The sequence below is a fragment of the Carica papaya genome, chromosome 6 (genome assembly GCF_054855325.1).
Source record: "Carica papaya isolate Zhongbai chromosome 6, ASM5485532v1, whole genome shotgun sequence".
Classification (NCBI taxonomy): domain Eukaryota; kingdom Viridiplantae; phylum Streptophyta; class Magnoliopsida; order Brassicales; family Caricaceae; genus Carica; species Carica papaya.
The window spans coordinates 8,571,288-8,593,714 of record NC_142314.1 but is presented as its reverse complement, the minus strand read 5'-3'; the positions used below and the strand labels follow the sequence as shown (position 1 = coordinate 8,593,714).

General features: G+C 35.4%; 3 protein-coding genes across 3 annotated transcripts; 2 read left to right on the top strand and 1 right to left on the bottom strand.

Annotated features, from left to right (window-relative positions):
• Nucleotides 1-4,565: 4,565 nt before the first annotated feature.
• LOC110825932 (uncharacterized) lies at nt 4,566-7,450 on the top strand. The gene is made up of 4 exons (XM_088223307.1): nt 4,566-5,580; nt 5,726-5,733; nt 6,618-6,850; nt 7,169-7,450. Exons 1-4 carry the CDS (start codon nt 4,721-4,723, stop codon nt 7,448-7,450), a joined length of 1,383 nt encoding a protein of 460 aa, XP_088079433.1. The 5' UTR covers nt 4,566-4,720.
• A 1,265-nt stretch (nt 7,451-8,715) lies between these two features.
• Nucleotides 8,716-9,583, top strand: LOC110825936 (uncharacterized). Its single transcript, XM_022056483.2, has one exon. It carries the CDS (start codon nt 8,716-8,718, stop codon nt 9,580-9,582), a length of 867 nt encoding a protein of 288 aa, XP_021912175.1. The 3' UTR covers nt 9,583.
• Nucleotides 9,584-11,410: 1,827 nt separating this feature from the next.
• On the bottom strand, nt 11,411-13,022 carry NAC036 (NAC domain containing protein 36). The gene is made up of 3 exons (XM_022056481.2): nt 12,756-13,022; nt 12,337-12,605; nt 11,411-12,080 (listed from the first exon to the last, which is right to left on the bottom strand). The coding sequence occupies exons 1-3, from the start codon at nt 12,919-12,921 to the stop codon at nt 11,652-11,654; spliced, it is 864 nt and encodes a 287-aa protein (XP_021912173.1). The 5' UTR covers nt 12,922-13,022; the 3' UTR covers nt 11,411-11,651.
• Between the last annotated feature and the right edge of the window lie 9,405 nt (nt 13,023-22,427).

Here is a 22,427-nt window from a genome sequence, read left to right as displayed (position 1 = left end):
ATGCATAATTTGTTGGAATTTTTACAGTATGAAGAAAACTAACATTTTTATTGACTTCACTTCTCCTAATTAATAACTTAAAGTATCAGTAAATATAATTACATCAAATTCAAATTTTTTAAAAATTATCTACCACTATTTAAGAGATAAATATAAATCAAATCTCCTAAAATATAAATTTTCACTAATAATATGATATTTGAAAAAAATATGTTCTAAATCTAATTAAAACAAATTCTATCTGAATTCAAACTAATAAATAAAATAAATTATAATTTCTGCATTAATCTTCAACACTCTCTCTTAATGTAAAAATTATAATTATTAATTTTATTTTGTTGGAACATTTTTCTCCAATATTTCTTATTTAATTTTCATATTTTGAATCACTTTTCTTCAATTGTTGATATACTTCTCACCAACATCCAGTTATTGATGCATTTGTCGTCACTTTTCAATTATTTGATGCATTTCTCATTAAAATTCAATTATTTTATGCATTTCTCATCAAAATCCTTTAGAGTACTTCTCTCCAATTTTTAAGAAAGAAATTCTTCTTCTTCAGCAATATTTGCTTGTTCATTCTTTAGCTTGTATTTTTTTTTTTTTTTTTTTGCATATGTTACATTCCACAAATCAAAAGATTGTGGATATGTTTGTATTTTCACAGTGCATAGTTGATAATTTTCTTTTGTAAAAACGGAAGGTGAAGCCAAAGGAATAGTATTTAAGATCATATTTGATGTATGAAACTCACTTGTTTTCTCTCCATTTTTTTCTCATAAAACCATGATCAAAAAATGCTCTTATACCACTGAAAAAAAATTTAAATTTTCATTGATTTCACTTTTCCTAATTAACAACTTAAAGTGTCTTTAAATAAACTTACGTCAAATTTAAATTTTTTAAAAATAATCTATCACTATCTAAAAGATAAATATAAATCAAATCTCTTAAAAGATAAATTTTTACTAATAACATAATATTTAAAAAATAAATATGTTCTAAATCTAATTAAAAATAAATTCTATTTAAATTTAAACTAATAAATAAAATAAATTATAATTTCTACATTAATCTTCAACATGATCCTCTGATACTCATTTACATGTTGTCTTCTGTATATTACGATACCTGAAGTCTGCATCAAAAAAATGTCTGTTATTTTCTAAGCATAGTCACCTTAAAATAGAAATATTTACAGATACTGATTGAGATGGATCTTTAGATGATAGAAGATCAACTACTAGTTACTGCACACTTGTAAGAAGCAACTTAGTCACATGGAAAAGTAAGAAGTAAAGTGTGATTGTCTGCTCCAATGCTAAGGTAAAATATAGAGTAATAGCCCAAAGAGTATATGAATTACTATAGTTGAAAAAACTAATGAGGGAATTAAACTGCTTAAAAATGAGAGACTAACCCTATTTTGTGACAATAAAGCAACCATTAACATTACTCATAATCCAGTTCAACATAACAGGACAAAATACATTGAAATTTATCGACACTTTATAAAAGAAAATGTGGTTGATGGCTCTCTATGTTTATATCATGTATCTTCTGGCAACTAAGTGGTTGATATTTTCACTAGATGACTATGCAATAAATCTTTTCATAACCTGATTTGCAAGTTTGGTATGTGTGATTTTTTGCGCCAACTTAAAAGGGAGTGTTAATAAGGATTTCATGCTAAGTAGAATATTATGTTAAATATGATATTTTATTATCTAGAGTTTTAATAATAAATTTATATTTTATAATTAGAACCCACCTAGAATAAGGATAACTATTCCATATATACTTTTTAAGTATAAACACAAAACAAACGAAATAAAAATTAGTAATTTATTTTTCTCCAAAACTTTTCACACACTCAAACTTCACTCTGATGGGACTCTTAAACATTAGAAGGCTAGGTTGGTTGCACTTAATAATCGACAAAAATATGTGGTGGACTATGAGAAAACATATGCTCTTGTGGCTAAAATGACTACCGTGCAAATAATTATTGTCATTGCTACTTCAAAGTGTTGGCCACTTAAACAAATAGATGTCAAATATATTTTCTACATGGTGATCTCAAAGAGTATCTATATGACACCTCTCGGTTTGTTCGCTTCATCTACTTTTGAAGTTTGTAAGTTGAATCACTCATTGTATGATTTAAAACAAGCTCCCCATGCATGATTTGAGAAGTTTCAATCTATCTTGCTTTGATTTAAATTTGTGCAAAATCAATATGATTCTTCTTTGTTCCTGCATAAAACTTCTATTGTAATTATGCGTCTACTGGTTTATGTCGACAATATTATTATAAAGGGAATAAATTTTTTATTGATTACTCAATTTCAGCATCATTTTCGCAATTGATTTCATACGAAGGATCTTGACTAACTTACATATTTCTTAGGTGTAGAAGTTCACTCTAACTCTTCTGGTATATTCTTACTGATATCAGCATAAATATACTCAAGACTTAATTTCTTTGGTTGATCTTTAGAATTCTTCTTCAGTTGATACTCCTCTAGAAACGAATGTTAAGTACCATATAGAAGAGGGAGAACTACTTTTTGATCCATCTTTGTATCGAAAATTAGTAGGGAGTTTAAACTACTTGACTATTACTAGACCTGCATTTCCTTTACTATCCAACAAGTTAGTCAGTTTTTGCACTTTCCGCGACACCTTCACTTGACTACAGTTTTTCGCATCATTAAATATCTCTGTGGTTCTCCCTGTCAAGATTTATTCTTTCTTGCTAGATCTTTTATGCAACTTAGTGCTTTTAGCGACACAAATTGAGCTAGTTGTCTAAATACTCGTCAGTCTGTCACAAGTTGGTATATGTTTGTTGGGGATTCCTTGATATCATGGAAGAGTAAGAAATAAGATCGGGTCTCTAAATCTTCCACCGAATTTGAGTATTGTATCATGTCTGCTACATACTCTGAGATTACTTGGCTTAGAGAGTTGATGACTGAACACGGGTTCCATCAATTTACTCCTACTCCTCTTCATGTAAATAATACAAATTCTATTTAGATTGCTACCAATTCAGTCTACTATAAGCATACCGAGTACATTAAAGTGGATTGCAATGCCACTACATTCGAGAGGCTACCCATATCATGTTATTTCTCTTCCACATGTTTCCACAACTTTGTAAATTGCTAATATGTTTACTAAGTCACTTATTCGACAATATCATCAATTTTTAGTTGATAAATTGATTTTTTTTTATCAACCAACATCAATTTGAGGGGGTATGCTGCCATAAAAAAGAAGCATTTAATTTGTACAGCTAGTATATTTTATATTAAAAAATATTTAAAATTTGTATATTTTACATCTTTTCATAATTAGATTATAAAATTGTGAGTAGAGAGATATCAGACTTGATCATTATAAATTACTGTAAATTAATTTTTTAACTTTGTTACATTCACCTATTTATTCAATTAAAGAATACCATAAAAATATCAAGTCATTCAATCAAATTCTTTTGAATCAAAAGTTATCATTCGCCATTCATATTTACCAATTATTGGTACAAATGACAGAATGATTGGAGCGAAGGACAGCAGTGTACCAACATATGTCATCATGAGCTGGTATGAATAGTTCATCATATTTCTAGTAACTAACTAGCAGTAACTTAAAATTCAAACTACCCTAATTCATTCCCTACCCGCCTTATTCTTGACAAATGGTCGAGTCAAATTAGCATCCTCAGTAGCCTCAAGCCATTTCTCCTCATCTCTGTGAGGTATGTCAAAGCCAAGAATCCAGATCTTGTCTTCATATCATGGGGCATCAAAAATTTAAACTGAAAATTCAAATCAATTGTTCACTAATATAATTGGAGTTAGCATCCGTGCACATTCACCAAAAGCAAGTTAGGGAGAAACAGGCATTTAGATAACATAACTATTTCTTGCCTTCTCTATAATGTAATATATGAATATATGATTATTCTCAAAGAGGTCAAGATACCAATTTCCTCAGGGCAGCTAATTAAATGCTAACCTAAATTAATAAAAGTATTCCGGGCTTCTTTGTTTAGGGAGACATCTGATCTATCCAGCCTAGTTATTTCACTAATCTCAAGCCATTTTATTGAAGAATAAATAGTTAAATAAATGTATGAACAACCTGTCTGCTACTTGTACAACAGCCAGATCAGGGACATGCAGCATCCCATTTTTTTAATCTACCATATATAGATTTCCAATGCATCTGTGCAGAAATGCGTGTTCTCAAGTAGATAGGTAATGAATAATTCACAAATAAAGATGCCCTGAAGAGAGTCTCATTGTCATGGGCAGGTGGAGCAGGTATTGAGTTATAGGTGTGCCAGATGAAGTTACTTTATGAAATAAAAAGGAGCAGTGAGTATAAATACAGATGAGATAACAAGACTATTGTATCTACTATCTGTCCGAGGACTCTCATTGCCATTTGTGCGTCAACATATTCTTTAGGAGTGCTGACTTGGACAGGTGGTGGGAGGGAGACATTTCATAAACATTGCTGAGAGATTTCGTGAATCCAGATCATTATTTGCTTCTAATAATGCATAAGCCAAGAGAAACAGAGATTCCTTTGGTCTCCCATAACCTGAAATATATAGTGACCAGAAGCAAAGGCACAAGGCAAATTTGAGAGAATACTGAATTGAGAATCATCTGCTAATCCTTCTTTTTCTTCTCTGTGGAAAATGGCTGCCTACCATGCTCGCTCCAATAGTTTACCTTCTAGATCACACCCATTTGTTCAACAAATTAATGAGCAGCTGTGCAGAATAAAGTCTTCGGAAGGTGCATCAACATCAACATCATCAGTATGCTGCAAACTAAGTATCCTTCAAGATTTGCATGACTGTGTTGAGGAGCTGCTTCTCTTGCCTCTAATCCAACAAACATTAACACAAGAGCAGAGTGAAGGTCTCGACGAGCTACTGGATGGATCTCTCAGGCTCTTAGATGCGTGTAGCTCTGCTAAGGATGTGTTGCTGCAAACAAAGGAATGCACACGTGAACTTCAATCAAGTATGCGGAGAAGATGTGGGGATGAAACAGATATTAAGAAATATTTAGCCTCCAGGAAAATTGTGAAGAAGGCAATCCAAAAGGCTTTGGGAAACTTGAAGGGTGTGGAAAAGAAATGCAGTATCTCGCCCATCAACAAAGACCATGAAGCTCTGGCTGTAGTAAGTATGCTAAGAGAAGTTGAAGCAGTAACTGCCGCTGCTCTCAAATCCCTATTGTCTCTTATCTCAGGGTCTAATCTGCAAAAAAAGAAAAGTGGTTGGTCATTGGTTTCGAAAGTGATGCACCACAGAAGAGTGGCATCTGAAGAAGTTTTAGGCAATGACAAATTTATGCAGGCAGATGGCGCATTGGAATCTCTCTACGGTCACAAGGAAAGCAGACGTGATAAACATATGTTTCTTGAGAATGTACAAAACCAGCTAAAAGATTTGGAGCAGTACATTCAAGAACTTGAAGATGGTCTTGAATGCCTGTACAGACGATTGATTAAAACTAGAGTTTCCTTCCTCAATATCTTCAATCACTAGCCTAGCAAGAGAGTCAAGACTTAACCATACTCAATTTTGGGATCTGTACATAGAGAAATTACACATGTAATAATATTATACTACAGTTAAATACTATTTTCAATAAATTCTCTTTTCTATTATCTTGTCTTTCTTCTCTCTCAGTAACATTCGTTTGTGCAAATGTTACGGCTAATATCTCATTCTACATTCAGTTGGTAAAGAAACAAAATTCAACCATCAAGTATTCGACCATCTAGTTAAGAATAACCATAGATGCTTTATATTTCAAAAAAAAAAAAAAATCACAGACGATGTGTGAGTTCAGATTAGATAAATTACAAGCATGGTAAGTTTAAGTTTTAATTGATAAATAATAAGTAAATCTTGACGATAAATACACAGTCTTCTCTCTCCCGTGTATGATCTGTTGCACTTGGTGAACTCAGATCCCACATGGTCTAAGATGCTAGTTCTCTCCAAGCAAATGATCAACTACTTACCAGAAACAAATTAATGACACTTGCACAGTTAAGAAGTAGCCTGGCCCTTCATCTGTTTGAAGAAAAAGTCTTATTCACCTAGCCAACTAATAATTCATTTCATATGCTATTTGCAGTTTTGATATTTTAGAGGAAGACAAGTAATCCCGTTTATGAAGATCTTGCCTGCCCACTGCACAGCAATCTGATGAGCACTCTAAATGTTTGAATTAGTATTGAGGATTATCAATAATGTCATTTCGTACGCATATTATTCAGCCACTCGTGCAATGTTCCTATATAATATAGGACCAACACGTTTGATTCTAGGAGTTTTTAGTAATGTGATGACGAGTTGGGGGTCTGCTGAGGGGGAGACAAGCATAAATAAACATTGCTGAGATAGGATATAGATCCGAATCAATATTTTTCTACTAATGATCCATAATTGAAGTGGAAGAGATTCCTTGTGTCTCTCTTAACCTATAATATATGCATTGAAGGTATGCAAAGAACAGAAGGAAAGCAAACAGGAAATTAGCAATATTCACTTTCTATGCCTTCTCTTTTTGTAGGTAAAAATGGCTGCCTATCATGTTCGCTCCAACAGTTGGCCTTCCAGACAACATCCTCTCCTCCCACAGTTGAAGAGAACTTATGCAGAATAAGGGTCTCAGAAGAAGCATCATCACAGTCCTCATCAATAAACCACAATCTAACTGGCCCTCAGGATTTGCATGATTGTGTTGAAAAGTTGCTTCTCACCTCTCACCCAAAGAACATTAGCACAAGGACGCCTTGCTGGATGGTTCTCTTAGGCTCTTGGACATCTGCAGCACTGCTAAGGATGCCTTGCTGCAAACAAAGGAATTCACATGAGAACTTTTTCAATCATTTGGACAAGATGTGGAGTTGAAGAAGAGGTTAAGATATTATTAGCCTCAAGAAAGATGATTAAGAAAGAAACCTATAAGGCTATGGGGAGCTTGAAGGGAATGCAAAAACAATGTGACAAAGACCATGAGACAGTGGCATGGTTAGCATGTTAACAGAGGTGGAAACCTTTACCCTCAACGTCTTCAACTCATTCTTGCTCTATATCTCGGGCTCAAATTCGCAATTGAAGCCTAGAGGGTGGTCAGTAGTTTCCCAACTGATGCACCACAAAATAGTTGCATGCAAGGATGAAGAGAACGACGGAAATGAAATTGCTAAGGTGGATGGTGTCTTGCAATCTCTTTATGGTCACAGGATGAGCAAATATGACAACAGCATGCTTGTTGAACATGTGCAAGGGCAGTTGAAAAATTTAGAGTTGTGCATTCAAGATCTTGAAGAAGGACTTGAGTGCATATACAGAAAGTTGATCAGGACCAGAGTCTCCTTTATCAATGTCGCTAATCACTAGCCAAAAAAAAAAAATCATGATGCTCTGTATATAGACTAAAAGTATTTGTACTCTTCAATTCATACTAAAGTTAAACACTGGTTCTCAGAAGATCTTGCAGCCATACTATTTTTTTGTCCTTTTTTCTTTTAAGAGCATCATATATGTCTTGAGGAAAATCAATTGATTGATATAAAAATCCATAAGCATCCACATTGATGCACAAGAACTCGAAAGACTCAGACCTGATATTACAAGATGAATATACCTTTTCTATCACTAGCTATAATCTTTTCACAAGACTTGGTAACATGTCTAAAATGTGTTTTATAAAAGTGAAAGTACTCTAACATTTTATAGAGGATGGCAGAGTTATTGTCCTCACTAACCATTTGTCTCCATTTTTGTCAGGTATGTTATGGCCGAGTATGCAGATCTCATCTAAATATTGCAGGAAATGCTGATTAAAGTGAAAATTCAAGTAAATTGTTTATTAATAAACTGGAGTTAGCATCCATGCACATCCAACAGGCACGCATTGAGGGAAAAACCTGACTTTACAGAGATACATATAAAGCATATTATTTGCGTCCTCCATGCTACTGACCTGAATTGTCTATAGGCAGAAGATTAAATATTGACAAAAACTAAAGAAGATATTCTGGCTTTCTCTGTTTGGAGAGACAGTCTGATTTATCCAGCCTAGTTCAGCCTCAAGCCATTTTCAATGAAAGAAAAAAAAAAGAAAAGGTGATATTAGATTATGAATAACTTGCATACTACTTGTGCAGAAGCCAGATAAGGAACATGCAACATCAAATTTTTCAATCAGTCCTTAACATGGATTATTGATGCATTTAGGTGGAAATGGTTGTGTACAATTAGATAGAGATTACTGGTGTCATTTTCATGTGGAGATGGACTGGCAGATGAAATTATTTTAAGAAATCGAAAGCAACAACATACAGTGAGTAAAGATGAGATGGTAAGGCTATTGTCTCTTGTCCTAGGGCTCTCTTAGTGCCACTCAAGCGTCTGTATATTCTTTAGGAAAGCTGACCTGGAGATGTGGTAAGAGGGAGACATGCATAAACATTATTGACAGACTACCTAAATCCAGAACACTCTTCACTTTTAATAATTGATAACGAAGAGGAAGAAGAAAAAAGATTCTTTCTGTCTCCATTGACCTGCAATATATAATGAGGGGAAGCAAAAGACACAAGGCAAATTGTTTACAGTGAAATCAGAATTCATCTGCTAACCCTCTCTTTTCTCTAAAAAAAATGGCTGCCTACCATGCTCGGTCCCATAGCTTCCCTTGCATAACACATCCTTTTCTACAACAAGTTGATGTCCAATTGTGCAGAATAAAGTCTTCAGTATCTGCATCAACATTATCAACATCAGTTTGTGGCAAAATAAGTGCCCTTCAAGATCTGTATGAGTGTGTTGAGAAGCTGCTTCTCTTGCCTCTCTGCCAACAAACATTAACCCGAGAGTTGAATGAAGAAGGTGTGGCAGAGCTACTAGATGGATCTCTCCGGCTCTTGGATGTGTGCAGCTCCGCTAAAGATGTATTACTTCTGACAAAGGAATCCACACGTGAACTTCAGTCAAGTTTCCGCCGAAGATGTGGAGGTGAAGCTGAGATTAAGAAATACTTAGCTTCCAGAAAATTGGTGAAAAAGGCAATCCACAAAGCTCTGAGGAAATTGAAAGGTATTGAAAAGAGCCGCACTTCCTCTCCCATCAATTTAGACAAGGAAGCTTCCGCAATGTTAAGCATGTTACGCGAAGCTGAAGCAGTAACTGCCACTGCTCTTGAGTCCTTATTGTCCCTAATCTCAGGGTCCAATCTGCAAACGAAGCCAAGCAGCTGGTCATTAGTTTCTAAACTGATCCACCACAAAAGAGTGGCTCCCGAGGAAGAATTTTCAGACAATAATGAATTTGCCAACATGGACAGCGCTTTGCAGTCTCTCTGCAGTCCCAAGACAAGCAAATGTGGTTACAGCATGCTCATTCAAAGTATTCAAGCCCAACTAAAAAACTTGGAGCAGTGCATTCAAGATCTTGAAGATGGCCTTGAATGCCTTTCTAGACGATTGATCAAAACCAGAGTTTCCTTTCTCAATATCCTCAATCACTAACCCTGTAAATCAAGTTGCAATGATACCAAATTTTGAGATTCATTTGCATTTTTTGGCTAAAAATTTTTCGATATGTACATTCAGGAAACTTATGCAGATATAATTTAGATACAAAATTATATGATTCCATTTCTTAACCATTTGTTGCTCCATGTTATTACATTTCTTCTCTTCAATAGTATTCATTCATTTGTGCAAATACAACGACAGATACCATATTCCACGCTATTGCTTGATAATGAAACTAATCTTTATACCTCCAACCACAGAAGCAACAAGTATTATTACATACAACTAGTTCATATTAAACATCAAAAATCATGACAAGAAAAAGAAAATTTAGTCAATTGTGGAGTCAAGTTACGAGTCATCATCTAATTCTGATGATCTGTGTATCTGTTAACAATTTCTGGCACCACCCAACAATGCAACATTGGATATAGAGGGTAAGATAAAATTGACCAATTTTAAATTAAACTGAAAAAGTAATTAGATTGTAACATGAAATTTTGACCCTGTTTACGGATAACATCCGATTAGTACCCCAACTTGTTACCCCTACTCACATGCATACACTATATAAGAGTCTAACGAAAAAGGCCAGAGTTAACAGTACAAATTCTATGCAATTTCAATCAATATCAAAGCTGTTAAGACTACAATCGTGTTAAGCTAACACTATTAAAAAGCTAATGAGCTTCAGAGGGTAGATTAATTATAAACCCCTCCCATCAATTAGGTATAAACAGAAATACGGAAACTGCCTTCCTCTGAGGAACAGAAGCAATTACTTAGCATGCACTCTCTTACTAACCTCACAGCATGTTCTCAACGGTAGAATTCACGGCAAGGCCATGAATGCAGATCTCGTCTTCTGGTCTGTTCCAGTAGCAGAAAACAAACTTCGATTCATAATCAAAATGGAACATGAGAATTGATTTGTGTTGGCATGCTGTGGGTAGAAGATCTGGCAAGAGAGGCATGGGACTGCTAAAAAGTAAATGATGTAGAGATCCTCGAATTCAGAATAAATTTAGAATTTTTATAAAATTTATTAGTAAATTTATATATTATTTAACTAGAGTTGATAAAAAAATTTATTAAAACGATAAAAATAAAAAAATAAAAAAATTATGAAACTGATGTAATATTGAAATAATCTAACGTTTCGAATCTTAGGTTATATTAATTAACAAAATTTAACATGTATCTTAATTTTTTAGAATAGAATTTGTTGGAACATAAAAAATGAACATTTATAGTATATATAAATATAAAAATATGTAAAGTGCTTATTTAGAATATTTAAATAAGATAGAAGTGTTACATTTATTTATTATTCTTATAATTATTCTTTAAAAAATTAACAATTATTATTTTTAAAAATTAAATTATTAAATTCAAATAGCTTAATATTTTTATTGTGTAATTGATAATAGGGAACCATTGCAAGGAAATTCACTACTTTGCAATGTTGACTTTTGGGGCCTCTTGACCAATATGTGCTGCTTTTTTGGGCTTCAAAAGTAAGGCAGACAAAGAGCTGATAGAGTAGCAAAAATAAAGACTCAACATTAAAAATAAAAATTATCACATTAATGAAAATTAAAATTTTTTTTTACAATTTCTTTATATTTTGGAACATTAAATATCCGGAAAATCTTGTGGTACATGAGAAACCATCTTTCTAAATCTTCCAACTAATTCGATAAGATTAACATTATATAATTATTCATTAAAAAATATTATTATTCGAAATGATAAGATAATTGTTTATAAAATATCTAATAAAGAAATAGATAAAATTACAAATGTGTTCACCCGCAGAGAATCAAAATAAACACTTTCAAATTTAGAAATCACAGTTTGGAATCTTCTTATTTTACAGCCTCAGTTTAATAAACTTATTATTTACTGAGTAAGAATATGACATTCAAAGCAAAACCCAATAACAGAGTAGTATCGAGAAAAAACTTGGTAATGGAAAAAAAGAAACAAGAGTAAAATAGGGTAGTACTATCTACAAGAAAATTTTTAAGCTTGCTTGGGAAGATAATTTTTTTGACAGCCTAGAAATTAAGAATGTTACCAATAGTACAAGGAGTCAAGTTCAGGGGCCAAGGGCTAAGATTTGAAAAAGGATCCTGAAATGACCATTCCATGCCCATTTTGGGCACTTGGAGGTCAGGCAATTTGTCCTTTCCAAAGGGCAATTGCAAAGATGTTAGGGACCCTTTTCTCATTTCTGTCTCCTGATCATTACTGTAATTCACTTCAGCCGCCATTTGTGTCTCCTTTGATTCTTTCTCAAACATCATTTGATGGGTTAGGGTTAAATCTTCTTGATTTGGACTAGGAAAGGAGATTGTCTCTAGCGATGATAGTGGAGATGGAGAAGATGCTTGAATTGTTGTCCTTAACTCTTCCTCCTTTGCTGCCCTTTCTTCTAGCATTTTCAACGGAGTTGCCTTCCTGTATATCTTGCACAAAACAATCTCCTGCATTTCCACATGGTGGAAAATATCAACAAATTTTCCTTCTGGAATTGAGCCCATTTTTTAAGTATAATTGTACTACTAAAAAAATATACTCCTAAAAACTTTTATGCTTAATTTTGTTTTATCTCTGGTTTTTTTTTTTAATGAAATACTTATAAAAAAACTTTATTTAAATGAACTAAAAACTGAAACCCACAAACCAAAAAAACAAAAAGAACTTTCATGAACGAAAATTGAAAGTTGAAAGTGGAGATACCTTTGGCTGGTGACAATTATCTGGCAGACGATACTCGTTCATGACCCAATCAGTTTTGCTTCCTCTTGGGGCTTTTCCTCTGTAAAAAACAAGAGTCTTTCTCAGGCCTATGATTCGTTTAGGCTCCGATAAGCTGAAGATTTTCCGGTCCGAACCGGTTGCTTTCCAGAAGCCGGTTTCAGTAGTCCTGTTAGGTCTCCCTCCACTTCCATGCTTCCTGTCCCTCGGCACAAAAAAGTACCACTCTCTCTCCCCAATCTTTGACAGTCCTGTTCTCATATTAAGCCGACACAGAAGAGAACAATAATCAATACCCATATGAAAACATACATATAACATATATATATATATATATAAGCATGAGCATATATATATATATATGTATAGAGATGCAAGTGATCGAAGTAGTAACGGTGTACCAGGTAAGTCCCAAGGATCATGACGATAAATATTGAGGAAACCAATTATATCAAAACGTAGTCTGCTGCCATAAATCATGCTCTTGAGGTAAAAATCCAGAAGCTCTTCTTCTGTCGGGTGGAATCTGAAGCCTGGAAGTTCGAAATCTATGGCCATTTTACTCATTTTTGAATTTTGCTAATGCAAAAAGGGTGTTAGAAGGGTATAACATGTATAGGTATGTATGTATAAAGGGAATTATAGGAGAGTTGTGTAAAGCAGACACTTTTGGATATATTTATATAGGTAAAGGATATTGGTGGGTGAATGTAAGTTTTACATGAGACCAAGTCTTGAAATTTTTGTAAGCATCTGCTGACTGATAACACCGGTGGGATCCACACGCTTACTAATCCAAAAATTAATAATGTCACCCGAAGGTGACTGAAAAGACGAAATGACGAGAGAGGTAAGAATAGGGATGGCAAAAAAATTTCGTCGAAGCTCAATCATCCACACCAAGTCGTTTTGGTTTTTTTTATTTTTTTTTATTTTCTCTCTCAATAGTTCGGATATAGATTAACCAAATTGAATTAGTAATTCGTGTGAATTCGAGATCGATTGATTAGTTCTGTGTTTGGAATTTAAAAAATTAGTTCAAATCTATATATTAAAGATTTATATGATATTTTTTAAATATATATATATTAAAAATTAAATATATGTATTATAATATATTACTTGTATCATAACTAAATTATTTTATTGAATTTGTCGTTAACCTAATTAATAAATTTATTTTAGTTAATTTACATAAAGCAGAGCAATTTAAGCACGTTAAAATTATGTGAAAACTAATGACTTATTCTATATAAACAGTGACGAGTTAGATTTAGTTTTACTATTGACAAATGCAGGAGGAGGAGGTGGTGGAGAATGAGGCCAACACCGAAAATTTACTAGGTATTTTAAGATTTTGTTTAATTAATTTTTAATTAGTATTTGAAATTAATTAATTATATTTATGAGATTTATCAATTAATTAGCTTGTCAATACTTTATGAAATTTATCTATTCATCTCCAGTAGCCTAATAATAATTAGCATTAATTGTCGAGGAGAAAATTATGGCATGGCTCGCAGTTGATTTTTTATTTTTGATTTTTGATTTTGTTTTGCTCGCATTTTCTGGAAGTTTACTGGGAAATTATGGAGAATGGGAAGAATTTTCTATGCCTGTAAAGTGGTAAATTTGAGTGGTCAGCTTGTCCCTTTCTTGTCTACCCAGTTTTTGCAGTAGGAGATAAATTTAAGTTGAATTGGTCATATGATGATACCGTTCAAAACTCTTCAAGTAGAAATGTTAGTTTAACTCAGCATAAGCTCAATCTTTTTTTTTTTTTTTTAATTAAGGTAGTAATAATTATGTTAATTCTACAATCGTTGAATAGGTTGTTAAAGTTAAATAGTTTTATTAAGTCTAATATATATATAATAAATAGTGATAATAGTAAAAAATAATTTTAAAAAATTAATATATTAATACAATAAACGTGTATAGCCCACTTCTCCACTTTAATTAATTTAAAAACTAAAGTGTTTGGGTTTAAATTAGAGATTTAAAACCAGAAAGCTTGGGAGTCAATATTTAATTTATTTCCATTCAGAATGAGTGAGAATTGGGTATGACTTCAATTCTTGCTTATGACCAAAAATGGACTGACACCGACCTAAAAATTTTAGGAAATGCTAGAAACAAATAATACTTTTTATTCTCCCTGGTAATCATTTAATATGATTATATAACTATTAAGAAGATTATTACTCTTTTTTAATATATAATTGTTTATTGGTATACGTTTAGTGTAATTATATATTATTATAAAATTAATATATAATTTATAAATTAATTTTTTATGATTATTTTACATTAACGTATATAAAAAAATTTTATGAAAATTTAAATTTTTAAAGAAAAAACAACCAAAAGTTGAACTTTTTTTTAGAGAGAGAGAGAGTGTGTGCGTTGCGTTTTTTTTTTGTTCTTATATTTTTTCTTTTTACAAATTATTTAAATAATAATAATTTTCACTATATGTAATAATTAATTATAATTTTTATTTTAAATTTAAATAAATAAATTACTCTAACCGAATCGGATCCCACCATAGATGGCCTACCCGAATAAATTAAATATATATATATATATATATTTATGTGCTTGGGTACCTTGGAATTTGGTTAAATAAAGTAGGAGAAAATTTGTATTCCACAAAAGTTTATAATTATTGAAAGAAATAGACTTAGTCTTAATAAGCAAAAAAGAATTGGTATGAACTAAATGTATGTATATATATATATATATATATATTATATGATTTTTAAATCCTTTAATCTTTTGCTTTACTTTGTTTTTGTTTTCACATTAACAACATTTTCAAGTTCATAGACTTGCATACACCAGTCATATTCCACAACGGAATTGAAGGAGAAAGTGTCATAATTTGCAATTCGCTATAATTAATTTAAAATTTTTAGCACAATTTTTGTTGAAATAATTATACCCTAAAGAGAGATGAACTACAAACTAGGGTTTATCAATTCTATAGATTCTCCAAAGTCTTGACAGAAAGACAGCCCACCACCATCACCATGACAGAATATCTTATTTTCCAAGTTGTCAATTCAAAGACAATGACAAAAAAAAAAAAAAAAAACCTAAAAAAAATTCATGGTTTTGATTATTTGTTTGACTTAAAAAGTCTACTGACAAGACTTGGATGGAAGTCTTCTTTCTTTCTTTCTCTGTTAACATCATCAGATCAAAACTCTTTGATGCTTATTGCTGATTATCAAGTGCTTGCTAGCTACCTTAAAATAGTAGTTTTTTTTTTAATTATTTTTTTTTATATTATTAAAAATAAGATTGAGTTTTATTTAAATTTTAATTGTATTTAATGATGATAATAACATTTTGAATGAAAATACATTTTTTTAATTTCGTATTAATTTCATATTAACTTCAAATAAAGAATTGTTATAGTTTGTTCATAAATATATGTTGGAATTAATTCAATTATAAATTAAATACAAAAAATTATTTCATGAAATAATTTACGTATGATCTTATCAAACATATTTACTTACGGACTGACATTATTGATCTTCTTCCGTGCAATTTCCTTGAATTTTCTTGTTTTTTGACATTATTTTTATTTTGCCCATTTGAAATTGTTGGCATTTAATTGTAAGAACACATGTTTCCCAGAAAAGTAGAGGGAAAGTGACGATTAAATTTTTAATTTCTCGTTCGAAAAATTTATAAACTAAATTAATATATCTAAAATAATGCATGACATCAAAGATGGTTAATTTCTTCAAAGTCAAGATATGAGACCTTGTAAATTGTGATCAAACTAGAAGCTCAAAGACAAGTCAAGGCATGAATAGTTAGATAAATACTAAAAATACAAGTATTTTTATATTAAAAGTAAATGTTTTTTTTTTTTTTAACTTTTGATGAAAATACAAACTTTTAACTAAAGACTTTATTTAATTAATCACCCAAATTTACAACATATCACATCAACAAAAGTAAACATTTAAATTAAATTAAATTAAATATTAGAAGAAAACAAAATTTAACTATTGAAAAAATTTGAAATATAAATAACTCATTAAACTATTTAATGACTAACATAAATATGAATTACTATAATTTTCTTTACCTATTTATCTATACGTGGTTTAGAAAGTATGGTAATTATCTAGTGGAAGTAATAAATCAATAATCTTCTTTTTACCTCGATTTTAAAAAGTATATACTCACTGTAATTTATTCAGAATAAATATATACATATATATATATAAAAGGAAATATAAACTCAACCCAAAGCTGGATAAGATTAGACCAAGCTAGCCTTTTTATTTTCTCTCTTTTTTTTTTTTTGAAATATATAGCAAATATCATTTCAAGTTTATGGATTCTAAGGGCAACAACTTCATTGACCGACTGATCAAACAAAGACCCTCTAGATTTAGATTTTGACTTAGACCACAAGAAGGGAAATACAGATACTTTATGTACACACATATATCTAATACTAAAATAACATAAGAAGGTCTTAGTTTCTTTTATGTTGATTTTTGTTTTTATTAATTTTATTTGGTCCGAGAAAACATAATCTGTAACGGCCCCCAAAATTTTAAATGAAATAAGTGTATTAAAATATCAATGCGGAAGCGAAGTTAAAATTCGATTAACATCCCTTACACTGAAACCAGAAAAACGTGCTCAAAATATAAAAGATCAAACTAACTAAAAGAGAAATTCGAAAGTAAAGCTATGAATATGACTTTGGAGTCTTTAGGCGTCCCCTTCGTCTTCTTCTTGCGGAACGGGCTCGGAAACAATGTCTTCCTGATCTGAAATGATTAAATAAGGAATGAACTACACTAGCCCAGTAAGAACATCACGATATCTCACCGTCACGGAGGTAAAGGTGGGTAGAAAACACAAAAAGACCAATGTAGCATAATTTACAATAAACTCATTTCTTAGTAATAAAACCTTTTACCATTCACTTACCTCGGTGAAATTCATAAAACAATATACGAAAGCAATAACATTATCATCATCATGAAATCATATAAACTGTGTAACATAATACTTATCACGCCCTTGCAATTCAATCATTTCACAATTACTTTTCCTCATTCACCAGCCTACTAGTATCCATGGGGATCCATAGGGGTCCCGCTACCCGTTACCCTTAATACTTGTAATAAGATTCCAAGGCCGTCCCCATACCCCGTCCGGTATGGGCGCCAAAACTGTAAACCTCAATACCCCGTCCGGTATGAGGGTGAAACGGGCCGTCCCCATACCCCGTCCGGTATGGGCGCCAAAACACATACGATCTCCATACCCCGTCCGATATGAGAGACCACAATCCAGGTAGGGTTCCCTACGGACCCGGTCCGTCCACCATCTCCCAGGATATCTAGTCAGACTGACCACATTATACAATTACCCATTTACATAATCTTTCATTCTCTTTTCCCTCAGTCAGCATCATCAATCCACATGCAAACAAGCAGAACGGTAATTTATGCCAAACAGACAACATACAGCATCAACATCCCAGTCATTCGATCCATAATCAGTAAAACAGTAAAATATGCACACGAAACTATAAAATGAAAACATCAAGCCTCATACTGCATTTAAAACTGTAAAACAGGCCAAATAACAGTTAACCGACAAACACACTAGACTCGGGCTCAATTAGCGACCTTAAGCAATTTTCACACATTCGTTGATTTATGAAATACCATTTTATCATTTATTGAACTTTAATACCGTGATAGGAGATAGGGTGAGGGGTCTTTACTCGTTTAGGAGTCCAAACACGGCTTCACAGTGCGCCTACAAGCTATCCCCAATATTCCCTAAATTTTTTCCGGGCAACTGAAACGCACTACTAGTACCTGCACGTGTTCCAAAAAATCCCAAATTAGGTCCAGGGCCCCTTTCGGCCAATATTGCAACTCCGGCACGGCGGCTCCGCCGCTTGCGACGGCGATTCGCCTCGGGTTGGCCGTTTTCGACCGTTTCTGGCCGAATTCGGCCACACTCGCATTGGTTTCTGTGAATAAACAACCCTACGGCCCTCGGGGGGCCAAAAAATTACGAAAAACCAAAGCTTACCGGCGGCGGTGCTCTCGGGTGCGGCGGCTCTCCGGCGAGGTTCGTCTTTTGGTGATTCGGCTCCGGTCAACCTGTAGAGAAAAGAATGGTGATCACGGTGATATAAAAATTGCATCAAACGGAGGCCGGGAAGGGCCTCATCGGAGGCAAAACCAGAGGAGGGGCGCGGCGGCGCCGCTGGCTTTCGACCATGTTTTTCGGCCGTTTGGCCGGGATTTTGGCTCCGATTTGGCCACAGGGGGAATCAGTGTGGAAAAACGAGTCGGGGGTGTGAAATTTACCTCGATCGGCGGTCGCAAATTTCCCCGGTGCGGCAGCGGGCGGCGACGGCCGGCTCTGGTTCGTCTTCTCCGGCGAGGGCACGCGGCTAAGGTTTTTGTGGTCCGGTGTGCGGGTTCTATTTATATCCTTTTGCCTTTTGATCTTAGCCGTCCATTTTGATTTAATCTGGGCCGTCCGTTTTTGATTAAATATGGGCCGTCTGTGCGATTAAATCTGGGCCGTCCATGCGCGCGATTGATCTGAGCTGTCCGATCGCGCGCACGCGGATCGCCAACGTGGCCCGTCTTCGGTCGACGTGGTTTTGCCACGTGGCAGGTCCTGGTTGGCCAGGACTGCTGACTGGGTCTGCTGACGTGGCTGCTGACGTGGCACTTTTTTCCCCCCCTCTTTCCGGGCATTACAACTCTCCCCTCCTTAAAGAAATTTGGTCCCCAAATTTGCCTCTTATTCTTGATCGAACAGATAGGGATATTGGGCCCTAAATTCTGATTCCAGTTCCCAAGTAGCCTCCCTGGGCGTGTGGTTCTGCCACACGACCTTTACAAATGAGATTTCCCGGTTGCGGAGTATTCTGCTCTCTCGGCCCGTGATACCGACCGGTACTCTTCATAAGACAGGTCCTCTTGGAGTGGGAGCGGTTCATGAGCAAAGACATGAGAAGGGTCCGGATTGTACTTCCGTAGCATAGACACGTGGAACACGTTATGAACCCGGAAAAGCTCAGGTGGCAGTGCAAGTCTGTAGGCAGCAGTACCAATCTTGTCTAAGATTTCAAAGGGTCCAATATATCTGGGGTTTAATTTTCCTCTCCTGCCGAACCTACTAATCCCCTTGAAAAGAGTGACCTTAAGGAACACCCGGTCGTCTTTCTCAAAAGCTAGGTCTCTCCTCCAGGTATCTGCATAACTCTTCTGTCTACTCTGCGTTGTCTGAATGTTCTTCTTGATTTTAACTATCTTGGACGTGGTCTCCTCTACCAAGTCCGGACCGAACAATCTTCTATCGCCTACTTCCTCCCAACAAATCGGTGACCTGCACGGGCGCCCGTACAGCGCCTCATATGGGGCCATGCCGATGCTTGCTTGGTAGCTGTTGTTGTAGGCAAACTCTAACAGGGGTAGATAGTCGTCCCAGTGGCCCCCGGAGTCAAGGACACAAGCTCGGAGCATATCCTCAAGCGTACGAATTGTCCTCTCTGACTGTCCATCAGTTTGGGGGTGGAAGGCAGTGCTAAGAGACAGCTTTGTTCCCATAGCTTGCTGGAAACTATTCCAAAACTGATAAGTAAATCTGGGGTCCCTGTCGGATACCACTGTCACTGGGACGCCATGCAGTCTGACTATCTCCCGGATATACATTCTTGCCAACTTGTCCAAGAAATCAGTCATTCTGATGGCTAGGAAATGGGAAGACTTAGTGAGTCGGTCAACAATTACCCATATGGCATCATGTCCTGATCGTGCCTTGGGTAGTCCCGATACGAAGTCCATGGCGATATGTTCCCACTTCCACTCTGAAATCGGTAAAGGCTGAAGTAATCCACCCGGGCGTTGATGTTCTGCTTTGACCTGCTGACACACCAAACACTTAGATACAAAGTCGGATATATCTCTCTTCATCCCACTCCACCAGAAACGAGGCCGCATAGTTTGGTACATTTTTGTACTCCCTGGATGCATGGCAAACCTTGAACTATGGGACTCCGTCATGATGTCTCTTCTTAACTCACTGTCGTCTGGGACACACACTCTGTCCTTGAAACGAATCAATCCGTCGGCAGAGAGCTGGAATTCTGAACTCACTCCCTGTTCTGCATCCTTCTTGCGGGTTACCAGGGTGGGGTCAACTGACTGGGCTTCCTTTATTCTTTGGATTAACTCGGGTTAGACTGCTAGGTGGCCCAAACATGTGGCCCTCTTCAGATCTCGCAGTCGAACCTGCTGCGTAGCCCCAATGGACCTGCATTCTGAAACCATCAAATGAGCTAGGGTGCCTGCACTTTTCCTGCTGAGGGCATCGGCTACTACGTTGCCCTTACCTGGATGGTATAGGATGTCACAGTCATAGTCCTTGAGGAGTTCCATCCACCTTCTCTGACGCATATTGAGATCCTTCTGAGTGAAGATGTGCTTCAAACTCTTACGATCTGTGTAGATCTGAAAGGTCACTCCATACAAATAATGGCGCCAGGTTTTCAGGGCGTGTATGATTGCAGCAAGCTCCAAGTCATGAGTAGGATAGTTCTTCTCATGACTTTTCAGCTGTCTGGACCCATATGCTATAACATTTCCATGCTGCATCAGGACACAACCCAGACCCAGGTAGGAGGCATCACTATAAACTGTATACCCTCCTGATCCACTCGGTAGAGCCAGCACGGGTGCAGTAGTCAGCCGCTTCTTCAATTCTGAAAAACTCCTTTCGCAGTCCTCATTCCACTCAAACTTTGCATTCTTCTTTGTGAGTCGGGTTAGAGGGGCTGCTAGACTAGAAAACCCTTCGACAAACCGGCGGTAATAACCTGCCATCCCCAGGAAGCTGCGAATTTCCTTAACTGTTGTCAGCCTTTCCCAACCAAGTACCGCTTCAACCTTTTCGGGATTCACTGATACCCCTTCCTTCGATATAACATGTCCCAGGAATGCGGCTTGTTCGAGCCAAAATCCACACTTACTCAACTTTGCATATAACTTCTTTTCCCTGAGTACCTGTAGGACTTGGGCAAGATGATGAGGATGTTCTTCCCTACTTTTTGAGTAGACTAAGATGTCATCGATAAACACGATGACAAATTGATCCAAGAATTCTCTGAAGATTATATTCATTAGATCCATAAAGATGGTCGGGGCGTTGGTTAGCCCAAACGGCATGACCAGGAACTCATAGTGTCCGTACTTGGTTCGGAAAGCCGTCTTGGGGATGTCTTCTGCTCTTACCTTTACCTGATGGTAAAGTGATCGCAGATCTATTTTAGAAAAGACCTATGCACCCTGCAACTGATCGAAAAGATCATCAATCCGGGGGAGAGGATATTTGTTCTTAATTGTTACCTTATTTATCCCTCTGTAATCAATGCACAGTCTCAACGTTCCATCTCCCTTCCTTGCAAAAGTAACCCCGACACCCCATGGGGAAACACTGCGTCTAATGAAACCACTGTCTTGTAGCTCAGTGATCTGTTTCCTTAGTTCTTCCATCTCGACGCGGCTCATTCGGTAAGGGGCAACCGAGATGGGCTGGGTACCTGGTTGTAAGTCTATGGTGAACTCAACTTCTCTGTCCGCTGGTAGACCGGGCAATTCATCCGGAAATACGTCTGGAAAGTCTCGGACTACTGTAATCTCCTGAATACAAACTTCTTTCTTGGGTTTACCTAGTTAGAGAAAATACAAGATTAAGGCACTGGGAATTAAGACAACCTGCCATTAGGAGAAAATCAGTACTGAATAATTTTATTAACTTGTAAATGGCTCCTCGTTGGGAGGGTTAAATACAATCTTTTTGTTAAAGCAGTCTATGGTGGCGTGATACGCCGCTAGCCAATCCATTCCTAGGATTACATCAAAATCCCCCGTGTCTAACCCTATCAGGTCTACCCTCAATTTCCTATCTGCCATCTCCACGGCACATGCCCTGTAGACAACCTCTCCTAGCAATGTCTCCCCCCCAGCGGTAGATACAAGCAATAATGAATCAAGTCT